Below are 21,157 nucleotides of genomic sequence, written 5' to 3' on the forward strand. Positions count from 1 at the left end.
CGCTTTTGCTCCCAGAGCTTGATTTTCACTTCAGGTTATGGTCTTTAGTTCTGCTGACAGAGAGAGAGACCCTGCGTTCCAGTACCCGTACTACTATACTATTAGTATGCCAAAAAGACATTTAGTATACAATACATAGTATGTAAAATGCAGTATGCCACAAATACCAGCATGTCCTACTGCCTCTGTTCTGATTTTGCAGTATGCAAGCAGGCCCCCCCCCACCCCCCCCACGAAGTGCACCGGGCTTTGAAGCCCATTTGACATAGCGGCCAAACAGTGGAATTGCAACTTCGGGTCCATCACATGATGCCATAGGGCCCAAAAATACTTTTTCCCCACAAACTTACATGACAAAAGAGACATCTGTTTATCAGCTGTTTTTTGGAGCGTCACAACTCCTGCGAAATGACTCGTTTCATTATCAGAATGTGATCCATTCGGTCTAAAACATTTGCAAAGCTTAGAAGAGCCGCACAATTAAATCATTTAATCCTCATTCAAGTTAGCGGAGCGCTAAACCTGAAGTAAGCCAGCTCGGCCCCGGCGGCGCTCTCTAGTGTGCCTGCTCTATGGGCCGCACAGTGCGGAAGCAGCACCGATCATCCGGGTCATTTTATACGAGGAAGTCAAAGTTTTTTGGCTTCATGCGCCACTGAGCAACGCTCGTAGGAATGAACAGGGCTCCGCCTCGAACGCTGTATCCAGGTTGTATTATACAGTAGATCCATGCATGCAAGCCGGCATTCTTTTCTGGCTATTCTGACCCATAATCCTTTGTGCAGCATGTATGAGCAAGAGGGTTAAAGTTCAAGTTATGAAGACGTTATGAAGAAATAGTATGTCCCAATTGTATGCATACTGCATGCAAGAGTGCATACTTAGTAAGGGAGGCTGCAGTATATACTAAAAGTAAAAAGAAAAGTATGCAATTTGGAACTCGCCGAAGTGTGTGTGTATGTGTGTGTGTGTGTGTGTGTGTGTGTGTGCGCTTGTACCTTACACTCCAGCCTAGTATGCCACAAGAGCAGAGGTGTATAGTCCAGGTGCCAGAAAGTAAAAATCCTGCCATGTTTTTGGATCTGCCTCTACATCTAGAACAGGTGTTTTCACTAACGAGCTCATCTACCTGGTAGAGGAGCTGGTTTAGTGATGGTTGGGACAGCTGCTGGACAGGATTTCTACTTTCTGGCACCTGGACTATACACCTCTGCACAAGAGGTAAGAAACTTCAAACTTCAAACAGAGAGAAGAGAGTTAGTTTGAAAGAATTTCTTAGGGTAAGTATCACACTTTAAAACCTGCAATGTTCCTTAATTGCCTTATTTCAACAACCCACTCATCCTAGATATTCATAACTACACTACACCCGGTAGCCTCTGCCACCTCTGTATAAACGTGTGTGTGTATGGGCCGGCTTGTGTTGTAAAGCGCCTTAAGTGGTCGCTGAGAGTAGAAAAGCGCTTTATAAATGCAGTCCATCGACCACTTACACACACCATGTCTACATGGTGCCAACGGTACTCAGAACAAGTGGAATGATGAAAACGTTATTTTATGTTCTCTTATTTAACTAACGTCAAAGGATAGAAAAAAGTTATAATTGGAATATTCCTCATTCCTCATGTCTCACCCCAGTTGGTCCTTGCTGGACACTAGCTTGGCAATTGACATGTAATCCTGTTTTGTCTTGCACTGTAATGGCAACTTTTGATCTGTATATTCTAATTAATATCACAGTATCTCTGCAAATATCACATGCTGGTGGGTGGATGATAACGAGGACTAAGTAACTAACTGCAGCATGTAGGCTACAGTATGTACCTTGGTGCTGGCTTGCCTTGCTTGGTGCTGGCTTATTCTGAGTCAAACTAGTCGGCGAGTCTAAACTTAGCCCTCCGCTAGGCCAGCTTGTTTAAATATTGATCGATAGTGGAGTCGCTGCTATAGTAACAGTCACAGTTTTAATGGTGGTCAGGTGTCACTGGATCTCCAGTCGAGTGGATAGTGAGCGACAATGAGTACAGTGCAGGATACTGCCACATGGAAAAACAAAGCTGTTTCTAAAGTCAGTGACATGTCCAGGGGTGGTAATAAAACAGATAAGGTAAGGCTCTTTACAGCCATCATATCTGTGTGTGGTTAATGAGGACACGCGGGACTGGTAAAGAACGAGATGACACGTGGAGACGCATCAACACATTGTTGGCATTGCAGTGTCATCATGGCCGAAAACAATCTACTGTGTCTTGTTCTTATCTGCAGGGTGATGACAAGGTGGACTTGTGTGGACGGGGGAGCTGGTGGCTGGGAACGCTGAAAGTAGGTGGCATGCTGTATGCAGTATGGTTTCATAGCCTGCCTACGGACGAGAGGCTGCTCCATTGACTTCTGTCCAGGCCCGAACAACTGGCTCATTAGCTCATGTGTTAATACAGTAGATTTTAGCACTATCCCATTGTCTGTGTCCAAAGTGTGCTGTCTGCCCGAAATAAATTCAAACACTTACACTGCAGTGAATCCAGTCTCTAAGTGCCTTACAGTGCATTTGTGGTAATAATGCATAGACCTAATTAATTATCAGTTTATCTTAATGTAATCCTAGCTCTCAGGCTCCATTTACTGAAATTATGGCTTGTTTGTACAGTGCAGTACATTTATGGAATACTTATTCACTCTGCTTATAGAAGCAGGCATTTTATTATTACATTTTTGTACCATCACCAAGATATTGCTTGTGATTCAGTCAAAGTTCGGTTGCATTCTAAAATAAGGATTTGAAATAGAACTGCAAAGATTAATCGATTACTTGTCAACTATTGAATTAATCGCCAACTATTTTGATAATTGATTAATTGGTTTGAGTCATTTTTTATATAAAAAATAAAAATGATCTGATTCCAGCTTCTTAAATGTGAATATTTTCTATTTTCTTCACTCCTCTGTGCTGAAACTGAGTATATTTAAATTGTGGACAAAACAAGACCTTTGAGGATGTCATCTTTAGCTTTGGGAAACGCCGATCCACATTTTTCACCATTTTCTGGCATTTTCTAGACCAAACAACTAATCGATTAAACAAGAAAATAATCGACAGATTAATCAACAATGAAAATAACCGTAAGTTGCAGCCCTAATTAAAAATAACTAATAAAAAAGTTAAACCCTCATAAAAAGAGTTTCACTAACAATGCTAGTGTTCCAGTTGCTAGAGCTGATTTTAGCTCTTACGGCCAACAGTCCAGCAATGGCTAAAACATGCTAGCCTCGCTTTGCCAGACCTTCCTCCACAGCGCTGCGGAGGAGGGGCTGGCTATAGTCCACACAGCATTCCGGGATGCACATTTTTTCCCCTACTATGGCCACGCCAAAGACCTGCCCTTCAGTAGCATTCACACACTACTATTGGTCAGGTGTCCATGCATAAGCAAGGTAACGTAACCCGATTTGTACAGGTCCTATCCCCTGACCAATCGGCTATCCTAACCTTAACCACTCGAGGTCAATGCCTAACCCCAACCAATTGAGCTGCTATTGCAAGCACGGGTCTTGGCGTGGCCATATAGTAGGAAAAAAAAATTGTCTTCCGGAATGGGAGAGAAATGTGCTCTGGTTTATTGGCATTTCTTTAAACCAATCAATTTACAATTCGAAATGCCGTTGTCATCTGCAAAATAGCCTCGGGAAGGAACTTGTTTTGGTGGAACATGTGTACGTTCATAAAGTTGTTTCAGTCGTGCAACAGAAAACTCAGATTGGACAGGTAGTCTAGCTAGCTGTCTGGATTTACCCTGCAGAGATCTGAGGAGCAGTTAACCATAGTCCTCATAAACAGTGTTCGAATTATACCGTGAGCTTCGGAGGGGTACAGCTATTTCGACTGATTCCCTCTTGTTAAGACATTAAGAATGAAACTGCACAAAATGATAAACCGTCTCATTAAACCTCTCCCCGTGTCAGTATATCTATGGAACTCCTGCTACGGCGTGTGATTGTAGGCCTACTGTTTTTAAGCTAAGCAGCAGCGATGGTCGTGGCCGCCGAGTGGAAGGGAGACCTCCGGTTAAACCATAGCGATCTTGCTACTCAATGTTTTTCAAAGGTTGGCTATGTTACAAAGGCAGTGAAATATTGGACAAATGTACGGCCACCGCTTGTAAACCCATTCGTATCAGGCATTCATTTTGCAGCCTACACTGTGAATTTGTTTTAGTATGTCAGTATTTCCACCATACTTGTGTATTGATGATATACATGGCAGTCAAATCCGGAGATTAAAGTTGATTCAGCCACTTACTCTTAATTTCGCCCACACACCAGCGCCTTGACAGCCAGTGAAGCGATAACAAAGAACCATAGCAAAGAACACATTCTGAACGTACCAGAGAAATGGTACAGCCCAATGGGGAGGGAGGGTTTGAAAATCATATTTCATTAGATTATTTCCTGAATTGTTGGTATGTGATGGTAATACTGCATTTAAATACATACAATTTTCGATAGGCTAACATATTTTATTATATATTTTGTTTTTCAGTACCCCCAAACTATTATTTTCATCCCTTTCGGGAGGGTCCAAGTCTCATCCTGGAGGGTCGGACCACCCCCCTAATACCCTCCATAATTCGAACAGTGCTCATAAATCCACCGTGCTGGAGTTTAAAATTCCAACACAAAGAAAGCGGAAGTGTTGTGGTTATGGACATTTCTGTTGCCTGTTTTGTATATTTCTGTTTACCCTGTTTTGACCGTGTTGTATTTTGTGTGTTTGTTTCCCATTTTTGTTATTCTGAATTGTGTTCCTGTCGTCTCTGTTATCCCTGGTGTTGTCTAGTGTTGTGTCAAGTGTCTGTATTTAGGTTATGTCATGTTTTGTCTGTTTGTCCTGCTTCCTGTTTTATTTTGATAGCCTGTGCTTCTGTCTTGTCATGTCTAGCTTTGCTTTCTGATTCCCGCCTTTGTTGATTGTCCTGCCCCGCCCTGATGTGCTTCACCTGTTGTCTCACCTGTTTCTGATTTACCCATCACCTCATGTATTTAGCCTCTGTGTTCCCCTTGTCTTGTGTCAGGTCGTTTTGTGTCCGTGCCCTTGTGTTTCCTCCCTGTGCCTTGTGTTTGTGCCTGCGTCAGTTTGCTCCTGCCTATGTTTTTCCCGTCAGTTTATTTTTTGTGAGTTTCCCAGTCTTTGTACTGCCGCTTTTTGTTTTCATTAAATCCTCCACTTCAACGTTTGCCTGCCTGCCTGCCTGCCTGCCTGCTCTCTCTGCACTTTGGGTCCGCCGTTCCCTACTCCTCCCTGCTACAACGTAACAGGAAGGTAACGGACCTCCGGCCGAAAAAGAGCGCGATCCGGCGGCATTTCTGGCAGCACCGGCGTAAACCCGGAAGTGGAAGGTCGCGGATGTAGACCATTGACATATATGTAATGATGAAGATGTAGACTAACAAGATGCTGACAATACAGTAAAGTGTCGGAGCACCAAGCCATGTGTTAACACATTCCCTAAACTTCTCTCGCCCTTCTTTCAGGATACACCCATCCCAGGTGTCTATCACATCCGAGACTTCCTCGAAGAGGCTGAACTGAACCCGGTGAGGAAGACCTACGGGTTCAAAGGCGTCGGCAGAAAAGCCCACCCTCTGGGCGTACGTAAGGGGGATTTGCTTCTCCCCGGGGCGTATGACTACATCGACTCCATCCAGGAGGTCTTGAAGCACCAGGCGTCCTACTCTTTCAAAAACTGTCCACGGCCCGACATCGTCACCCTGGGCGTCAGGGACAAGGTGGTGTTTATTTATGACCATATCACGAATCCTGCTGGCACATGCAGTTGACCTAATATTAAAGAAAGAGTTCACCATTTTGAAAAATACCCTTATTTTCTTTCTTTCTCAGTTAGATTTTCCACATGCCATTATTACTTGCCCAAAGAAAATGGGTTCAGTCTGCGGTGTCGTATCCAGTCAATAATGAAACAAGTCATCGCTGTCAGGCAGATAGCTCGTATCTCTATATTTCATCATTTTAATTCTTTTCATAAATCAATGCTATTGGTACGGAAGCGTATTGCATTCACAAAAGAAGAACAAATTTGACACCTTATCTCGTAAATGACAAGATCTTTTCTCATTATTACGAGATTTCTTTCTCATAATAGTAATTACAAGATAAGGTGTCTTATTTTTTGTTCTTTTGTGAATGCAGTACGCTTCTGTACTATTGGTCACCGCTTAGATCTGTCTGTGGGTTTTACAAATATTTAAAGGTCCCATGGCATGAAAATTTCACTTTATGAGGTTTTTTTAACATTAATATGCATTCCCCCAGCCTGCCTATGGTCCCCCAGTGGCTAGAAATGGTGATAGGTGTAAACCGAGCCCTTTCCCCCCCCCCTCTCCTCCTCAATAGCATTTCAAGCTACAGACACAGAAATGGCACATCCTAAGGAAAGCTCATTGTGGGACTGGCTCTAGTGGCTGTAAGTCTGCACCAAGGCTGAATTTTGGGAAAGAGACTTCAGATACAGTATTAGGGGACCACTAAGGTCTATATAAAAGAGACTTCAGATACAGTATTAGGGAACCACTAAGGCCTATATAAAAGAGACTTCAGATACAGTATTAGGGAACCACTAAGGCCTATATAAAAGAGACTTCAGATACAGTATTAGGGAACCACTAAGGCCTATATAAAAGAGACTTCAGATACAGTATTAGGGGAACCACTAAGGCCTATATAAAAGAGACTTCAGATACAGTATTAGGGGACCAATAAGGGCCTTATATAAAAAAGACTTCAGATACAGTATCAGGGGACCACTAAGGCCTATATAAAAGAGACTTCAGATACAGTATTAGGGGACCACTAAGGTCCTATATAAAAGAGACTTCAGATACAGTATTAGGGGACCACTAAGGCCTATATAAAAGAGACTTCAGATACAGTATCAGGGGACCACTAAGGCCTATATAAAAGAGACTTCAGATACAGTATTAGGGGACCACTAAGGCCTATATAAAAGAGACTTCAGATACAGTCATCAGGGGACCACTACAAGGCCTATTTAAATGAAATTTCCAAAAGCATCACGGAGCTTTTAAAAAAAAAAAAAGGGGGGGAGGGTTTTTTTTTTTTTTTTTTGTTAAAAAAAAAAAAAAATTTTAAAAATTTTTTTTTTTTTGAAAAAAGTTTTCACCCGACAGCGATGAAGTTATTACACCAATGGCAAAAAAAAAAGCTACATTGTTATTTACGTTTATATTAACGCCGCCTTCACATTGGCACAGTAGATACAGCCGTGAATTGACCAGAAGTCATTCATTTCCTATGGAGATTCGCAGACGGCATGCGAATGGGTCCAAACCGATGTGAATGAGTGCGGTGCGGAAAAAAAACGGTTTCCGTTGGTCATCCGGATGTGTTAAAAAAAGTTGAAATCGTACGACAACGGACGCTTCCTATGCGACAATCCGAGCGGAAGTTAGCGTTGCTATGGTACTGATAAATCAGAATTCTTAACTTTTAATAAAAAACATTAGTGTGTAATTATAGAAAGGGGTAAAAGATCGATTCATTTTGGTGTATGAGAAAAGTTCTTCCGTGCAGAAACAATGCACAGGATACCTGCTATGGCTAAGTTGGTTAGCAACAGACATCGAACTATTGACATTATACCGCTGTATCACGTTTAACCGACCTGACATGTCAACGTCATGGGCAACTTTTCTCCACGCAGCAACCTTTCTGTTTATATCCCTATAGCCCTCAGATGAGAGGTCATAGAGACATCCGGACACTGACAGAATGAGTCGTTCCAGTCTCTCCGCCATTTGTTTTCCACTCGCTTCCGACGCTTTTCAACGGTGTAGTACGACGTCCGCTGGGGGGCGCATTGCGTATTACGGAGCCGATTTCAAGTGCCGGTGTAAAGGCGGCGTTAGAGTTATTTTTAGCATGACGTGTTGTTAACTCCTAGCCCTCTACACCACCTTGATTTAATCATGCATTTCTTAGCTTTACGGTGTAACTTAACTTATCAACACATCATCACGGTATAGTAGGTGCAGGTGCTGCAGGAGACTAACTGAAAACACAGAATGGGTTGGAAACACAAGCCAGCTGTTGGCGATGGAACACAGCCATAGCCTGTATAGATAGAACACAGCAGGCGAAAAAACAAAACAAAAAAAACAACTCATGCTGACACTGACATAGATATTTAAACACTTCTTCATCTTTATTCCTTGTGCCAGCATATAAACACTTCACCGTGCGACTATGATGTGACAGAGAAACCGGTGGAGAAGATTCCCTGCAAGTAAGCCCTCGACAAACAGCCTCTCTGTAACTCTCAGATCAGAGCGGAGCAGACGAGCCATGAATCACCCCTTGATCGCCGAATCCTTCCCCTTCATACAGCTTCTCCTTCCCTCTCTCATCTCCTCACAGCACAAAGATGGAGGAGCAATCACAAACCTGCTCTCTCATTTTCTCGCCTCTGATGATGCATGCCCTTATTCTTTTCTTCTCTCACTCTTCTCTTTTCTTTTCTTCTTTGTCTTTTTTTTTTTCTTTTTCTTTTTTGACAGCCACTCCACCCTGTGTCTTTTCTCCTCTTGTTGCAGGCATGTGATGTTTCGGTCGACCGTGCAGCGGATCAGCTTTCCTCCTGTAAGTATCTGGTCACCAAGACTAGTTATTAGGACCATTCAGTCTTTCCATCGCCCACAAAAAGGCTTCATTACAATACGCTTACAATAGGTTTTAGTTACAAGCTATGACCCTAATGAGTATCTGTTGCTGAACAAGAGCTAGTTATGACAACCACGAGGGTCAAAGAAAACCGATCCCACAGGCTGTCTGATTATATCATTTGCCCCCATTTGAGGGCCCGTTATGGCACTGTGCTAGCCGACCAGTCAGCTGGGGTTCATATTGCATTATTGCAGCCATGCTGATGGATATTTGAGCCGCGCTGGCAGCTGCTGAGTGTTGACAGAGAAGGGAAAAGGTGCTAAGAAATCCCGAGGGTGTTATTACTGCCGAGTTGGGGGCAGTTTTCTGCTGTTAGTGGTGTGACGGCGACTCTAAGACAAGTTTGTTGTCAAAGGTTAAGCACCTACACAAATCCCACAGCCAAGTGAACTGAAAGCCCGGAGCTTTTCAGACAGCTGACCTGGCGTAGGCCGGCAGATATTAGCGGATCGAAATTGAAGGGTCTTAATGGTTTGCACTGGGAAGTCTTGGTCCACCCTGAGACAGCAGGAATTTCAGATTTGGCCAAGAATGAAAAAAATTAAATTAAAAATGAAATAGATTAGATTATGAAAGATCTGAAACAGATCCAAAGACCTCCAGGAAGTGGAAGATGTTTGGGAACACAAATAAGAAGAAGATGTATATTCCCTTTTTCTGATTTGACTTTAATTTCTCCATCCTGGGGCTACGGTGTGTCCTAGATTTACATGTTGTGCTTTTTTTTTTGCAATATCAACTGCACATGCTGCTCGGAAGGAACAAATCCTCCCATAAGATTCAAGCCAGTTTGAATAAAATTCAAAATCCCAGGCATTTTCATATGAATAAATGTCCTCATCTCTGTTGCTTCAGCAAAGAAGTGATTCAACCTTTGACTACTGCAGGAAAACTTGCTGAGCTAAACACCTGCTGTTTGGTATAGTTTCTATCTGCCATACTAGCTGCATGGCAATGTCGGTCTGTCGGTTTGGCTCACACTGAAATATCTCAACAACTATTGGAGAGCCACAAAACTGTGAATGAGCATCCATGGTCCCTGAGGATGAATCATAAGGGCCTTGGTGTTTCCCCGACTTTTCCTCTACAAGCACCATGAGGTTGACTAGGGATGTTTACACAGTAATTAACCATTTCAACGTTAACCGACGGCTCGGAAATACCTTCAGCGCTTGGCTGCGGACCTGACGTGCAAGTGGTTCCATTCTGGGAAAGTGGCTGCATGTGTCCACGACAAAACATGCGCACAACAAAGTGGCCAGTACAAGTAATGCAGAATGTTCAAGCCTCATGGACAGGTCAACCGGGGACTCAGTTGCCTGCTTGTCGGTTAATGGTTAATGATCGGTTAAATATCTCAACAGTTATTGGATCTATTGCCATGAAACTTAATACAAACAAGCTCAAGGTCCTCACAGGATGAATTGTAATACCATTGGTCATCCCTTCACTTTTTCATCTAGTGCAGCCTTCAGCTCAAAATATAAATCTGTCTGGTACTTTTGTTTGCGCTAATTTGCACATGTTGCATTAACAATCTAAACTAAAATGAAGAATGGGGTAAACACAGAGGTGTATAAAGTACTAGAGACCTAGAAGTGCTCTATCAAAAAAGTGACTTGAGTAGATGCTGTAAATAAGTATTCAACATTTTTTGTACTTAAGTATTGCAAGTAGTTTATTTTAAAATGTACTACTCAAGTACTGAAAGTAAAAGTACAAGTATTGTGTTATGTAGTTAAAGAAAGCAGTCAAAAGTTTGAATATCATATTGTTTGTATTATTTCAAATGTTTAGCCTAAAGGACCCTCACAATTCCTTTGGCTGTAGCAGCAGTACAAGGACAAGAATGTACAACACCGCAGCTAGTTAGCTAGCTAGTTAGCTAGCTAGTTAGCTAGCTAGTTAGCTAGCGCTTACTGATAGCTCAAGCTGGCATGCCATTTGTGTATTGTATTTAAAACTTACCTTGATATGTTTCTTGAATTTTTGAAGCCCATTATTTCGCAATCTTTCGGGAGGCCGAGTAGGCACTTTGTCTTTCACTCTGACAAATGAAAACATGGACTCTTAACCCTTGTGTTGTCCTCGGGTCAAATTTGACCCATTTTCAAAGTTTTTATGTCAGAAATATGGGTTTCTTACAACCAAATTGCCGCAAAATAACTTGGATGCATGCATGTACGTTGTATGGAACCCATTATTTAATTTTATGGGTTTTGAAATATATTTTTTTAAATGGTTTCAAAACAGCATCCTGACCAAACTTTGACATAAACCAGTCTGTGATTCACGCAACATCCTCTGATCTTAACTATTCTATTAGTCAAAATAATTCATATCTGCTTTTTTCAAAAATTAGGTATGTCATTTTATTAGGTTTATTGACCATGAATTTAAAAAACTAAAAAAGTGTTGAAAAGAGTGATAAAAACATTAAAAAAAGCGCCAAAAGCATAAAAAAAGTTGTAAAAAGTTCCAAACAAAATGCATTTTTTCAATTTTGACCTGGAATGACAAGTTCATGGGAACTTGAAGACAACACAAGGGTTAAGTAGGGCCAGGGGTGGTCTCCTTCCTCACCCTCACCGCCAGGATCACTCCAAGTTGAAGCTGTTGAAGGTGGCGTTTCTGGATCTTCAATCTCAAAACATACTAACAAAGCTCAAGTGTTGTCAATGCAGGCAGGCAGCAGCTCGAAATGCAGAACGGGAGCACGCGCGGCCTTCTTATAAGACGGCTTGATCGCTTGATTCGCTCAATGATGAGCCAGCTTCATCAAACCTGGTGACAGAGCCATCTACCGCTCTGGCAGTGATAATGTGGGTTTGGAATGATTCGTAACATTTTTATAATTGTAACGAGTTAACGATGTAGCACATAAAAAATGGATCGGAGTAAAAGTATTAAACTCATCGGAAATATGTACTGAAGTAAAAGTGGAAGTAGGAGAAAAAAAAATACTCCAGTAGAGTACAGATACAGCTTTTTGGTACTAAAGTACAGTAGTGACGTAGTTCTACTTCGTTACCATACATCTCTGGGTAAACATTATGCCTGGTAAATCATGTCAGCATTGTCATTGTCATTAGCATTTAGCTCAAGCTCCACTGTGCCTAAGTACAGCCTCACAGAACAGCTAGCATGGCTGTAGCATCTTTTTGTTTGCTCCCCATTAGAGCAAATAAATGTTTTCTATTTATGTTTTTGGAGGCAAAACAGCCTCACTGTTATTTTTTCCAAATCGAGGAATTCAAGAATATGTCATATTGATTTCACCTCATATTATTTGTAAAAAAATTCTCAAGGTTTCAAGTTGATTTAAAGAGTACTGTTATAGTAAGGTCTTCTTGGATGCACCAATCAAAAACAGGTTCAAGTTTTCACAGACATTCACAGAATGCGGCAGTTACCTCCGCCATGCAGGTGAACGTATCTAATCTGCTATGCCATAGTAGGAAAGTAGGCCAGGTGCTTTGGCTCAAACACACTTGCACACATACAGTCATGTGTAAGAGAGTTTCACCACTGTGCCCCCGTGAAATACACCTGCAGCACCTCTGGGAGCATCAGGCAAGCGCGCGGGGTCAAGCAGGCCAGTTGCCGAGGATCAAGTAAACTGGCAAGTGGGATCAAATGGCATGTAATGGTAGCAGCCATCCCTCCAAGGAGCAGAGGAGAGGAAAAGACATCTTCCTGTCTCCCTCTGTCAGAATCAGAGAGCAGATGAAAATGAAAGGCTGGTCCTGTGTTCAGGGACAGGGAGACAGTTTTATGTCTAAAGGAGGAGGGTAGAGGAGGGCTGATGCTATTTCTGCATGGCATGCCGCTGGTGATGACCAGTATGTGTGTTAGTGGGTAAGAGGAAAGGAGAAGTGAAAGGCAAGGAGAGAGAGGGTGAGAGACTGACTATTGCCAGAGGCTAACACAGATCACATGGGCGGAAAAAACACAACACAACCAGAGACCAGCAAAGGCCATAAAGAGTCAAATGATATGTCATAGGTCTTAAAAATATGGGTATGGGACCCTAAAATAGATCTGATGTATAGCCCATTGTTGTATCCTTCAGATGACTTGGGTATCAGCAGTATAACAATAGGTTTACATGAGCTTATAGGCTCATAGGGGAAAGAATGTATCTCTCATTTGGCTCTGAAAATGTTAGAGTTCATGATATACAGTGGGGGGAATGCTTACAGCATCACGTTTGGTTTGATTGGACTCTGTAGGGTTTACTCTGTCAGCAAGTTTTGTTGGGACGCTTAAGAACAATGCCATTTGAACTTTTATGATGCCATAAAAATGAAGGTCCAGGTTCTCCTCCTGAAAAACAGGACTGTTCTTTAAAGGTGCTTGTACTAATCCAGAATAACATGCTGACGTTAGCTACAACAAAACTGCTCATATTTAGCTGTTTCTCTGTGTGCCCTTACCTAAATTACTATGAGTGCACAACACCTGATTATTAAGTCACAGGGACTGGGAAGCAGTTGATTTAACTGCTGTGTTACCTACAAGCTAGTGACACCAAACAAATAGAGGGAGGAGGGCATGACAATGAAGTTATGTTTAAGTGGCAAAATACAGTTTCTTACCTAATCAAAGGAAATCATTTGTTACATGCTAATAATTTCATGCTAGCCTTGGCCTGCAACATAATGAAGGTAAGGTATATCATGTTTAGCTAAAGTTACAGGGATTACAATGCACCTTGTTTTAACCCGCTGCGTTACCAAACGTCTGTCCAAAACAAGCTACTTGCTACAAGCTAAAGGCTACCGCTAATTGACATTTTCAATGAAGATAATAGCTAGCTTAAAAAAACAAGCTCAACATACAAAAATACAACAAAGAAAAAATATGACATGCTAATTATTACTACATGCTAGGCTTGGTCTGCAACATGTAAGGTTGAGGCATAGCATGGTTTCAGTCAGGAACACTCTCGTCATAGATTTAACCATTTATTGCAACAAATGGAAATACAGTTATACTTGACGATGAAGGCTCTGTTCTGATGATGCTCCCTGGATCAGCCAAGCCGCATGCTAAGATGACATGGGGAGCATGCTGCTGAGACCCCCCCTGTACACAAGAGTAGGCCCAATCCAAGACATAGTTATGGTGACACCCAAAACACAGACGTTGGAGACTGGGGTGGTGGAGGCAAGCTTTGCCAGGCAGCAGCGGTGTGAGGCAGCATTGGATTAGCAGGAAGCAGAGAGGAATAGGGAGACATTTAAATGGATCGCCTGATGTGAAAATGGCTGTGACTGGCTGGAATGATAATTCAATTAGTGGGCCTATGACTTCTGCGTCCTGCATGAACTAACGCAATGCCTAATTTAGTGTTATCCAGTTGGTTTTAACTTGCAATAGTGGGTTACCAAACCTCTGTCCAATAACTAAAGTATTTGCTACGTGTGTTTTCTTTTCCTCTACGTGTATGTCTTAACTGACCAAAGGTAAGGAACCCAATGTGCGCGCACATGATGATTACATGCTAGCCTTGGTCAACACCATATTAAGGCTTGATCACAAAATCCATCAATCAATCCATCAATCAATCAATCAGTAATAGCTCCTATTTCTGACCACCTTAGAAAGAGGGGCCTGCTCCATGCCACTACAATCCACAGACCAGACCAGGAAAAGGCATCACTTCCTGCTTCAAATCCACATTGCCGCGGCTCCACTGTGTGCACTCTGTAAGTCTGGTAGGCTACTTCACATTTAACTACATCATGTCCTCTATAGATGCACACAGGTCGCATGTGAACATGTCCAACATTGCATTATTAGTAGTGTGGCTAGTTTGTGGCTGTCTGACATTAGTGTAAGACTATGAATTTATGTTTTTTTTTTCTTCTACAGTTTCATACCCTTTCACTTTTCCCATCAGTTAAATTCTTAATACTTGAAATGCAATATACTAATGTTTCGTTGGATTTAGTAGTGACCTTATCATGGTTTTGATGAAAATTCAGCAACGTTTAAAGAGATAAGATGATTGAGTTATGATTTAGATCATTCCTGTAAGTAAAATGGAACATCACACCATTACAGAGAATGCAGCAAAGAAAACATCACACCTCACACAAATAAGCACAGATATCCAATGGCTGCAGCAATTCAAAACATATTTTTATGATGAGATTGACAATTTCTTAACACTAAAGAGAGAACTAAGAAGAAAATAAATGAAAAGGGTCTGCCTTTTTCATATTTTGAAGTTACGACATAGTGAAAAGTGTGTGTGTGTGTGTGTGTGTGTGTGTGTGTGTGTGTGTGTGTGTGTGTGTGTGTGTGTGTGTGTGTGTGTGTGTGTGTGTGTGTGTGTGTGTGTGTGTGTGTGTGTGCGTGCGTGCGTGCGTGCGTGCGTGTGTGCATTGTCTGTGCATTCCACAGAAGACCCCAGGACCAGGGGCCCACGAACCTTGCTGGAAGTTGGGCGATCGTTTGAACACAGAAGCCATAGACCCATCATTTAGCCTCTTCTTCCGCAACATTCTCTAGTGTGGACTTTAATTCCCACAATAACTCCTCTCCATCCTGTATGTAAAAGTAAAATTACGAATGAGCAAAAGAAAGAAATATTCCAGTCTCTTATTACTTGGACCAATGTTTATCTGCATGTCAGTGAGGGAGTCTGTGGTCTGCCAAGGACATAATAAGCTGCATTTGTTGTGCTCAAATCGCTTTAGTGATGCCGGCCAGGGAAGCAGAATGATCTTATCTGCAACAAAGCGTAATTCATTCCACTTAACTACATGTTCCCGGTATTGCTCTCTCTCTTCATCTCTCCTCTCTCCTGCTCTTGCTCCTCTTTCCCTCTCTGTCAGCAGCCAGGCTGCTTTGCCTTCCTACTATCTCTGCCCTGCGATCCACTCAGGAGGAGGAATGCTGCTCAGCCATGCGTCACATGCACATAGCTTAGTGTGGCATGCTGCACCCTCAGATAACACATTCAGTACCAATGCAGTGGCACATAATAAAACAGCTATTCTTATCGCTACCTACTCCGCATACTTATTCTTTTCACGAAACAAACAAACACGGCCAATAATGTAGGGACACGGAGAACAGCAGCGGTAGGAATCACCTCCGTGTGGAACATAATGAGGTGGTGTAGATTACAGTGCAACAGATGATAGGTACAAAAACAAACACAATGCAGATTTGCTATTTGTGTGATCCTGGACAGTGTTTCTTTTGTCATTTATTTACTCATGGAAGGGGTTTGCTGAGCAATGCATGCACTTTGTCAGCACTGTTTTCTATTCATAGATAGATAGATAGAAACGCGCGCCTAAGAGCAGCAGGATTTTGTACCGCAGCCAATTAGTTGTTGATGGAGTGAAGACTTATATCCGTCCATTCTGCCCAGCCAGATTCTGTTATCAGAGGATGGAAATATGCAATTATATAGCAAGGAGTCGTCATAATGCCATTAACAAACAAAAATCAGTGAAAACCAGTCACATAACTTTTAACTCTGATGGATTATTCTTTTTAGGTCATTTGGATGGAGACACTCAACTAATGTATCTACAAATTCCCTTCATCATCAGTGGAGCAGCTTGCTGTATCCTAGGCACATGTGTGACCTGTTTTCACTACGAACATGGCTCGACTCGCCTCCTCTTCTTCGCTGGGTCATTAAAGCTGCACTAATCAACACTTGACAACATGACAACCCGTTCTCACTCCGAACTCGTAAAATACGGACGTTTGCACAATGGCTGTCGGCGTCTGAAGCGACGAGAAAAAAGCGCCCTTCAGCGTGTTTGTAGAACGCACCAGGGAGAGCAGCAGCTACACGGGGTTTGAAGATGAAGTAGCACTAAGAGCGACTACGGTAGCGAGTAGTATGAAAGGCCGAAAATCCGCATAGGGAGGTTGGTTGGGGTGGTGGATGGGTCAAACAACACAGGACTTTCACCCTGGAGACTGGGGATCGTGTCCCGCGTGTCACGTTTCCTAAACCCAACCGTCGCTTTCTTCTTTTCCTGAACCCAATCCTCCCGTTCCTCCCGCGTGTCATGGAAACGTAAGCCCGCCCACGACCTTTTCCTTAACCTAACTGCATCAAAAGTGACGCCAATAGTCCCGACCAAGCGCGTTTAGATAAAGCACGTTTAGATATGACGCTAAAGGAGAGTTTTAGCGTGTTAAGAATTCTCTAAAAGACGTGTTCGTTCTGATTTCTGGAGGAAGGAGGAGAGGCAGGGGTCGAATTGGAAGTTAAGCAAAAAGGTTTAATAAAACAACATGAAAACGACAGTCAAGGCACAAATGTTACACTGCAGCTGACAGCGGACTGAATCCATGATTCTCCTTGCGGAGTCACATAAAAACAGTCATGCGACATGACAAACAATTACACTGTAAACAGCGGACTCCAACTGCTTCCCTTGCGGGTCACAGATTGAAGTGTTGAGACAGTCTCCGGATCACACATTTATTCCCTCCACCTGGGTGGTTCCTCAAATGAAATCTTCCCCTATTGGTCAGAGGTCTCTCAAAATAAAGGTGTACGTTCCCAATCAATCCAACTATATGAATACACATTCTTTGTTCTAATCACGTCTGGCCTAGCAGGGAGTGGCTCCCCAAAAGCAGAAACAATAGTTACCTTTCCTGTGGGGACAATGAGTCTTCTTCATATGCTAAATGTCAGACATGACCTGATTAATTCTTTAGAAGCTAGGTTTTGGGTGAGGCAGTCAAATGCTGATTAGTGTAGTTATTTGATTAGATCTACCTGCAAGCTGCATAACCAAAAGTACATTGTTTTCAAAATGTAAACATGGTTTTAACTTTTTTAACTTCAACAAGCGTCAATAACAACGACAAAGGCACCACCAGACCAAGCGTCTGTATTTTACGAGATGGGAGTGAGAATCTGTTGGACATGAACAATGGATCAAATGACCTGCCTGCAGTTTTCCTCACCTCTATGGAGTATTTTTGTGTTTTTCAGCTCATTGTCTTCAGCTCTAATAAAACCAAATGCACGCTATACCTGCCTACCAAACAGCAGATGCGCAAAATTAGCAAGTAGCCTTTGAGCATAGCATTTAGCAGCTAAAGAGACAGATATTTCCCTCAGGAGTTGGTGAAGACCAAAACAAGAGCTAAAAGGAGATTGAATAATGGACTTGAGTTGAGTGTACAGAAACATAACTCCAAATGAATGCTGATGTTGCTCCGTGCCTGCTGGACGCATAAATGAACAACTGTTTGCAAACATGCTTGACATATTAACTTGTGAAAATATGTAAATGTTGTGTGTAGAACAGCTTGTTCTGCTGCCCACAAGCAGCGGCCATAACAGTTGACGTAGCATAAAGCTCACACAGTGAACACAGTGGGACAAAGCGGGGCCATGTTTGTAGTGATGTTACTGCAACACCTGGGATGGTTTGTGGAAAACATTGGGTTAGATGCTGGTTTGAACTATGGAAAACACTGGCTCATTTTGGACAGATTGTATACATGGTACGCGATCGGTGCTGCCTGCACAATCCGATATGCGCATGCGCATAAATACATAGTAGAAAACATGACGGTTTCCCTACACTATTTGTATCACGCATGCGTTGACGACCAGGCTACATATAACATTTTATGTTATTCATTATGCAGTTCACGGCAGGTCTGTTTTATAAAGATATTTAAATTAAGTACTTATTGTCACTGATCCAAAACCGCCTATCGACGTCCGTGTACTACTCCTTGGCGACATTGTTATTTTTGTGACGTAGTGTGGGGATGTTGTGATGTTTTTAAATGTAGCTTACGCTATGCATTACGAGGTGTTTACGTGGTTGCCAATCCAAAATAATAAATTTCTGTCACTGCAAAACTTAAGATTCCTCCACACTTCCGCGGTGCAAAGGTGCGCGAGCGTGAGACAGATCGCGCAGTCGTAAGACAGGGTTGTCATCTGCGCATGCGCGAACATCTTGCGCATGTCGGATCATGCAGGCAGCACAGATCGCGTACCAAGACATGCTGCTCGATAACAGGTGCCTCTTTTACACAAGGGGGTAAGCCTCTCTTCAGAACTCGAACCTCCTATGGCGCGATTTTGATGCTATCAAACGCTCACCCGCTGTTAGCATTCCATTGACTGCCATTCATTTTGATGTCACTTTGACAGCGCATAACTTTACATCTGAAGCGTTTAAAGACTTTATTTGTCCATTGTTTATTTCTAAAGAAACACGACAATGTATAAAAGGCTCCATTACCTTGTACCTCACGTTATGCCAATTGTGTCATAACCACGCGACTTACTGTCGCATAGTAGAGGAATTACCGTACAGTACAGGAGAAGCTCGCAGGCAGTTTCGACTTACATTACCTGTTTAAGTTTAATTACTAATGTTAACTAGCATTTAAGTTGTGTCCATGTTATCTCCTTACATATACCTACGCTCTCTGTCTCTGCAAGATTGGGAATTGAGATTGAGATTTCTCTTGGCGCAGCTACCAGAAGACTTACAACTTTCAGACACGTTGCTCACGTCACATCTACGTCTTCAAGCTCAGTTGGAGGCTGTGCAGTAACGCTCATCCATCACCGGAAAAGCGCTTCTGATATCCTTCACTGGTCTCCGTCCAGAGCGACGGGATCTGTCGGTCCATTTCATATACTGCCTATGCTTTGAGTTGGGTAGCCATGTGACAGAATAGTGGAGTGATGAGGTCACAGGTGCTGCATTTTAGCTTTGGCGAAGAGTTGTTCATAATATCCACAAAACATCTCAAACCACCCCCCACTGGTGGGTCAACCCTCAGCTGATGAAGCAGCATCCCTAAAGCTGGTAAGGACCGTTCTCGTTTCTTGCTCCATAGGGCACTTCAGCAAAGGTGAACACTGACATGAAACACAGGCTGGACTTCGAGTAGAAGCTCATTTCAATAGCGCTTTGTTAGTGATAAGGGGATTTTGGAACTCGTGAGATACTGCACATATTGAGGCATTTACTCTTCCACACACGCATTGACATCAGTGAAGTGTTTTGTTTGGCATAACAGTCAGGCGAGCCGTACCGACATTATCACGACTTTTACGGTAATCCCCACCAGACCACCACTCTGTTTTCCTTAAGTTGCAGACACTTAAGAGCTTGAGGAGGTTCAAGAGCCGAGCTTTTATTCTCCCTGTCATTATTCTGGAGACAAAGGAGCGGACACTTCCACCCAGAGAGGAAGGCACTTGTAACACCGGGCTTTGAATGCAGCCTCTAGAGGGCTGGCCATGTGTATCCACTTATTGTGAGGAAGACGCAATGAGAAGGATGAGAGGGTGTGTGTGTGTGTGTGTGTGTGTGTGTGTGTGTGTGTGTGTGTGTGTGTGTGTGTGTGTGTGTGTGTGTGTGTGTGTGTGTGTGTGTGTGTGTGTGTGTGTGTGTGTGTGTGTGTGTGTGTATGTGTATGTTTGTGTTGGATGAGCAGCCATTCTGCCTGTGGTCAAGGCACCAAGCCCCCAGTAATCTCTGTCTCTCTCAACCCCGCAGTGCTCTTCCTCTATTCTCATCTCAGCGATCTCCACAGTCCAGCACTGATCTCTGACATATGCCTCATACTGACGACTTAACACCATCTATCTCCCACAGCCTGCCTCGACCACAGGCACGGCTAGGCACCTGCTCTTTCGCTGTCAATCAAACTCCCCCACCTCGTAGACACACATTGCTTCGAATACGCACGTAGCCGCACAGTTAATGCGCTTGTGATCCTTTGCTTTTTAAAAACGCATTTGCAAAAAAACTGACAAGTGCACCCATACACTCAATACTTAAAGAGGCTAGTTACTACTACTACTACAAAACCTTCCTTTTTGTATGGAAGAGGGTTAGGGCCAATGTGAAAAATGTATTTGAGATCTGAGTTTAAAGTCAGAATTCTGAGAAAAATAAAATCAGCATCCCCAAGGTTGACATTTATTTTTTTGGGTTTAATATTTCAACCATTTGTGAATCTATTGCCATGAAATTTAATACAGACATTCCCATTCCCAGATTCCTACAGGACGAATGGTAATAACATGGAATCTGCAATCTGCCGATACAGAATTCAGCTTTTTTCTCCGTGTTTTGTGCTAAACTGCATGTGTTGCATGCTAACAAGCTAAACTAAAACGTAGAATGCGGTTGACTTTATTCTCAGAATTCAGACTTTTTTTTTCAGAAATATGACTTCAAACTCAAAGTATAAGAATTCAAATACATTTTTCACATGTGGCCCTAGTCCTCTTCTGTATTTTTGCTATGAGTACTTAAAATGTAATAATTTAAACCTCTACCGAAAGATGAAAGTGAACCTTTAGCGTCGAAGCTCTGCAGCGAAAATGATCAGGATGGTACTCCACAAAGCCTACCACACACA

The 21,157-nt window shown here is 42.6% G+C and overlaps 1 protein-coding gene across 1 annotated transcript; it reads left to right on the forward strand.

Annotated features, from left to right (window-relative positions):
• The first annotated feature begins 1,867 nt into the window (after positions 1-1,867).
• Positions 1,868-15,344, forward strand: stpg4 (sperm-tail PG-rich repeat containing 4). Its single transcript, XM_039783202.1, has 7 exons — positions 1,868-2,107; positions 2,266-2,322; positions 5,530-5,784; positions 8,254-8,318; positions 8,626-8,671; positions 14,362-14,475; positions 15,167-15,344. The coding sequence occupies exons 1-7, from the start codon at positions 2,018-2,020 to the stop codon at positions 15,272-15,274; spliced, it is 735 nt and encodes a 244-aa protein (XP_039639136.1). The 5' UTR covers positions 1,868-2,017; the 3' UTR covers positions 15,275-15,344.
• The last annotated feature ends 5,813 nt before the right edge of the window (positions 15,345-21,157 follow it).

This window comes from Perca fluviatilis, chromosome 19 (assembly GCF_010015445.1).
Source record: "Perca fluviatilis chromosome 19, GENO_Pfluv_1.0, whole genome shotgun sequence".
Lineage (NCBI taxonomy): Eukaryota > Metazoa > Chordata > Actinopteri > Perciformes > Percidae > Perca > Perca fluviatilis.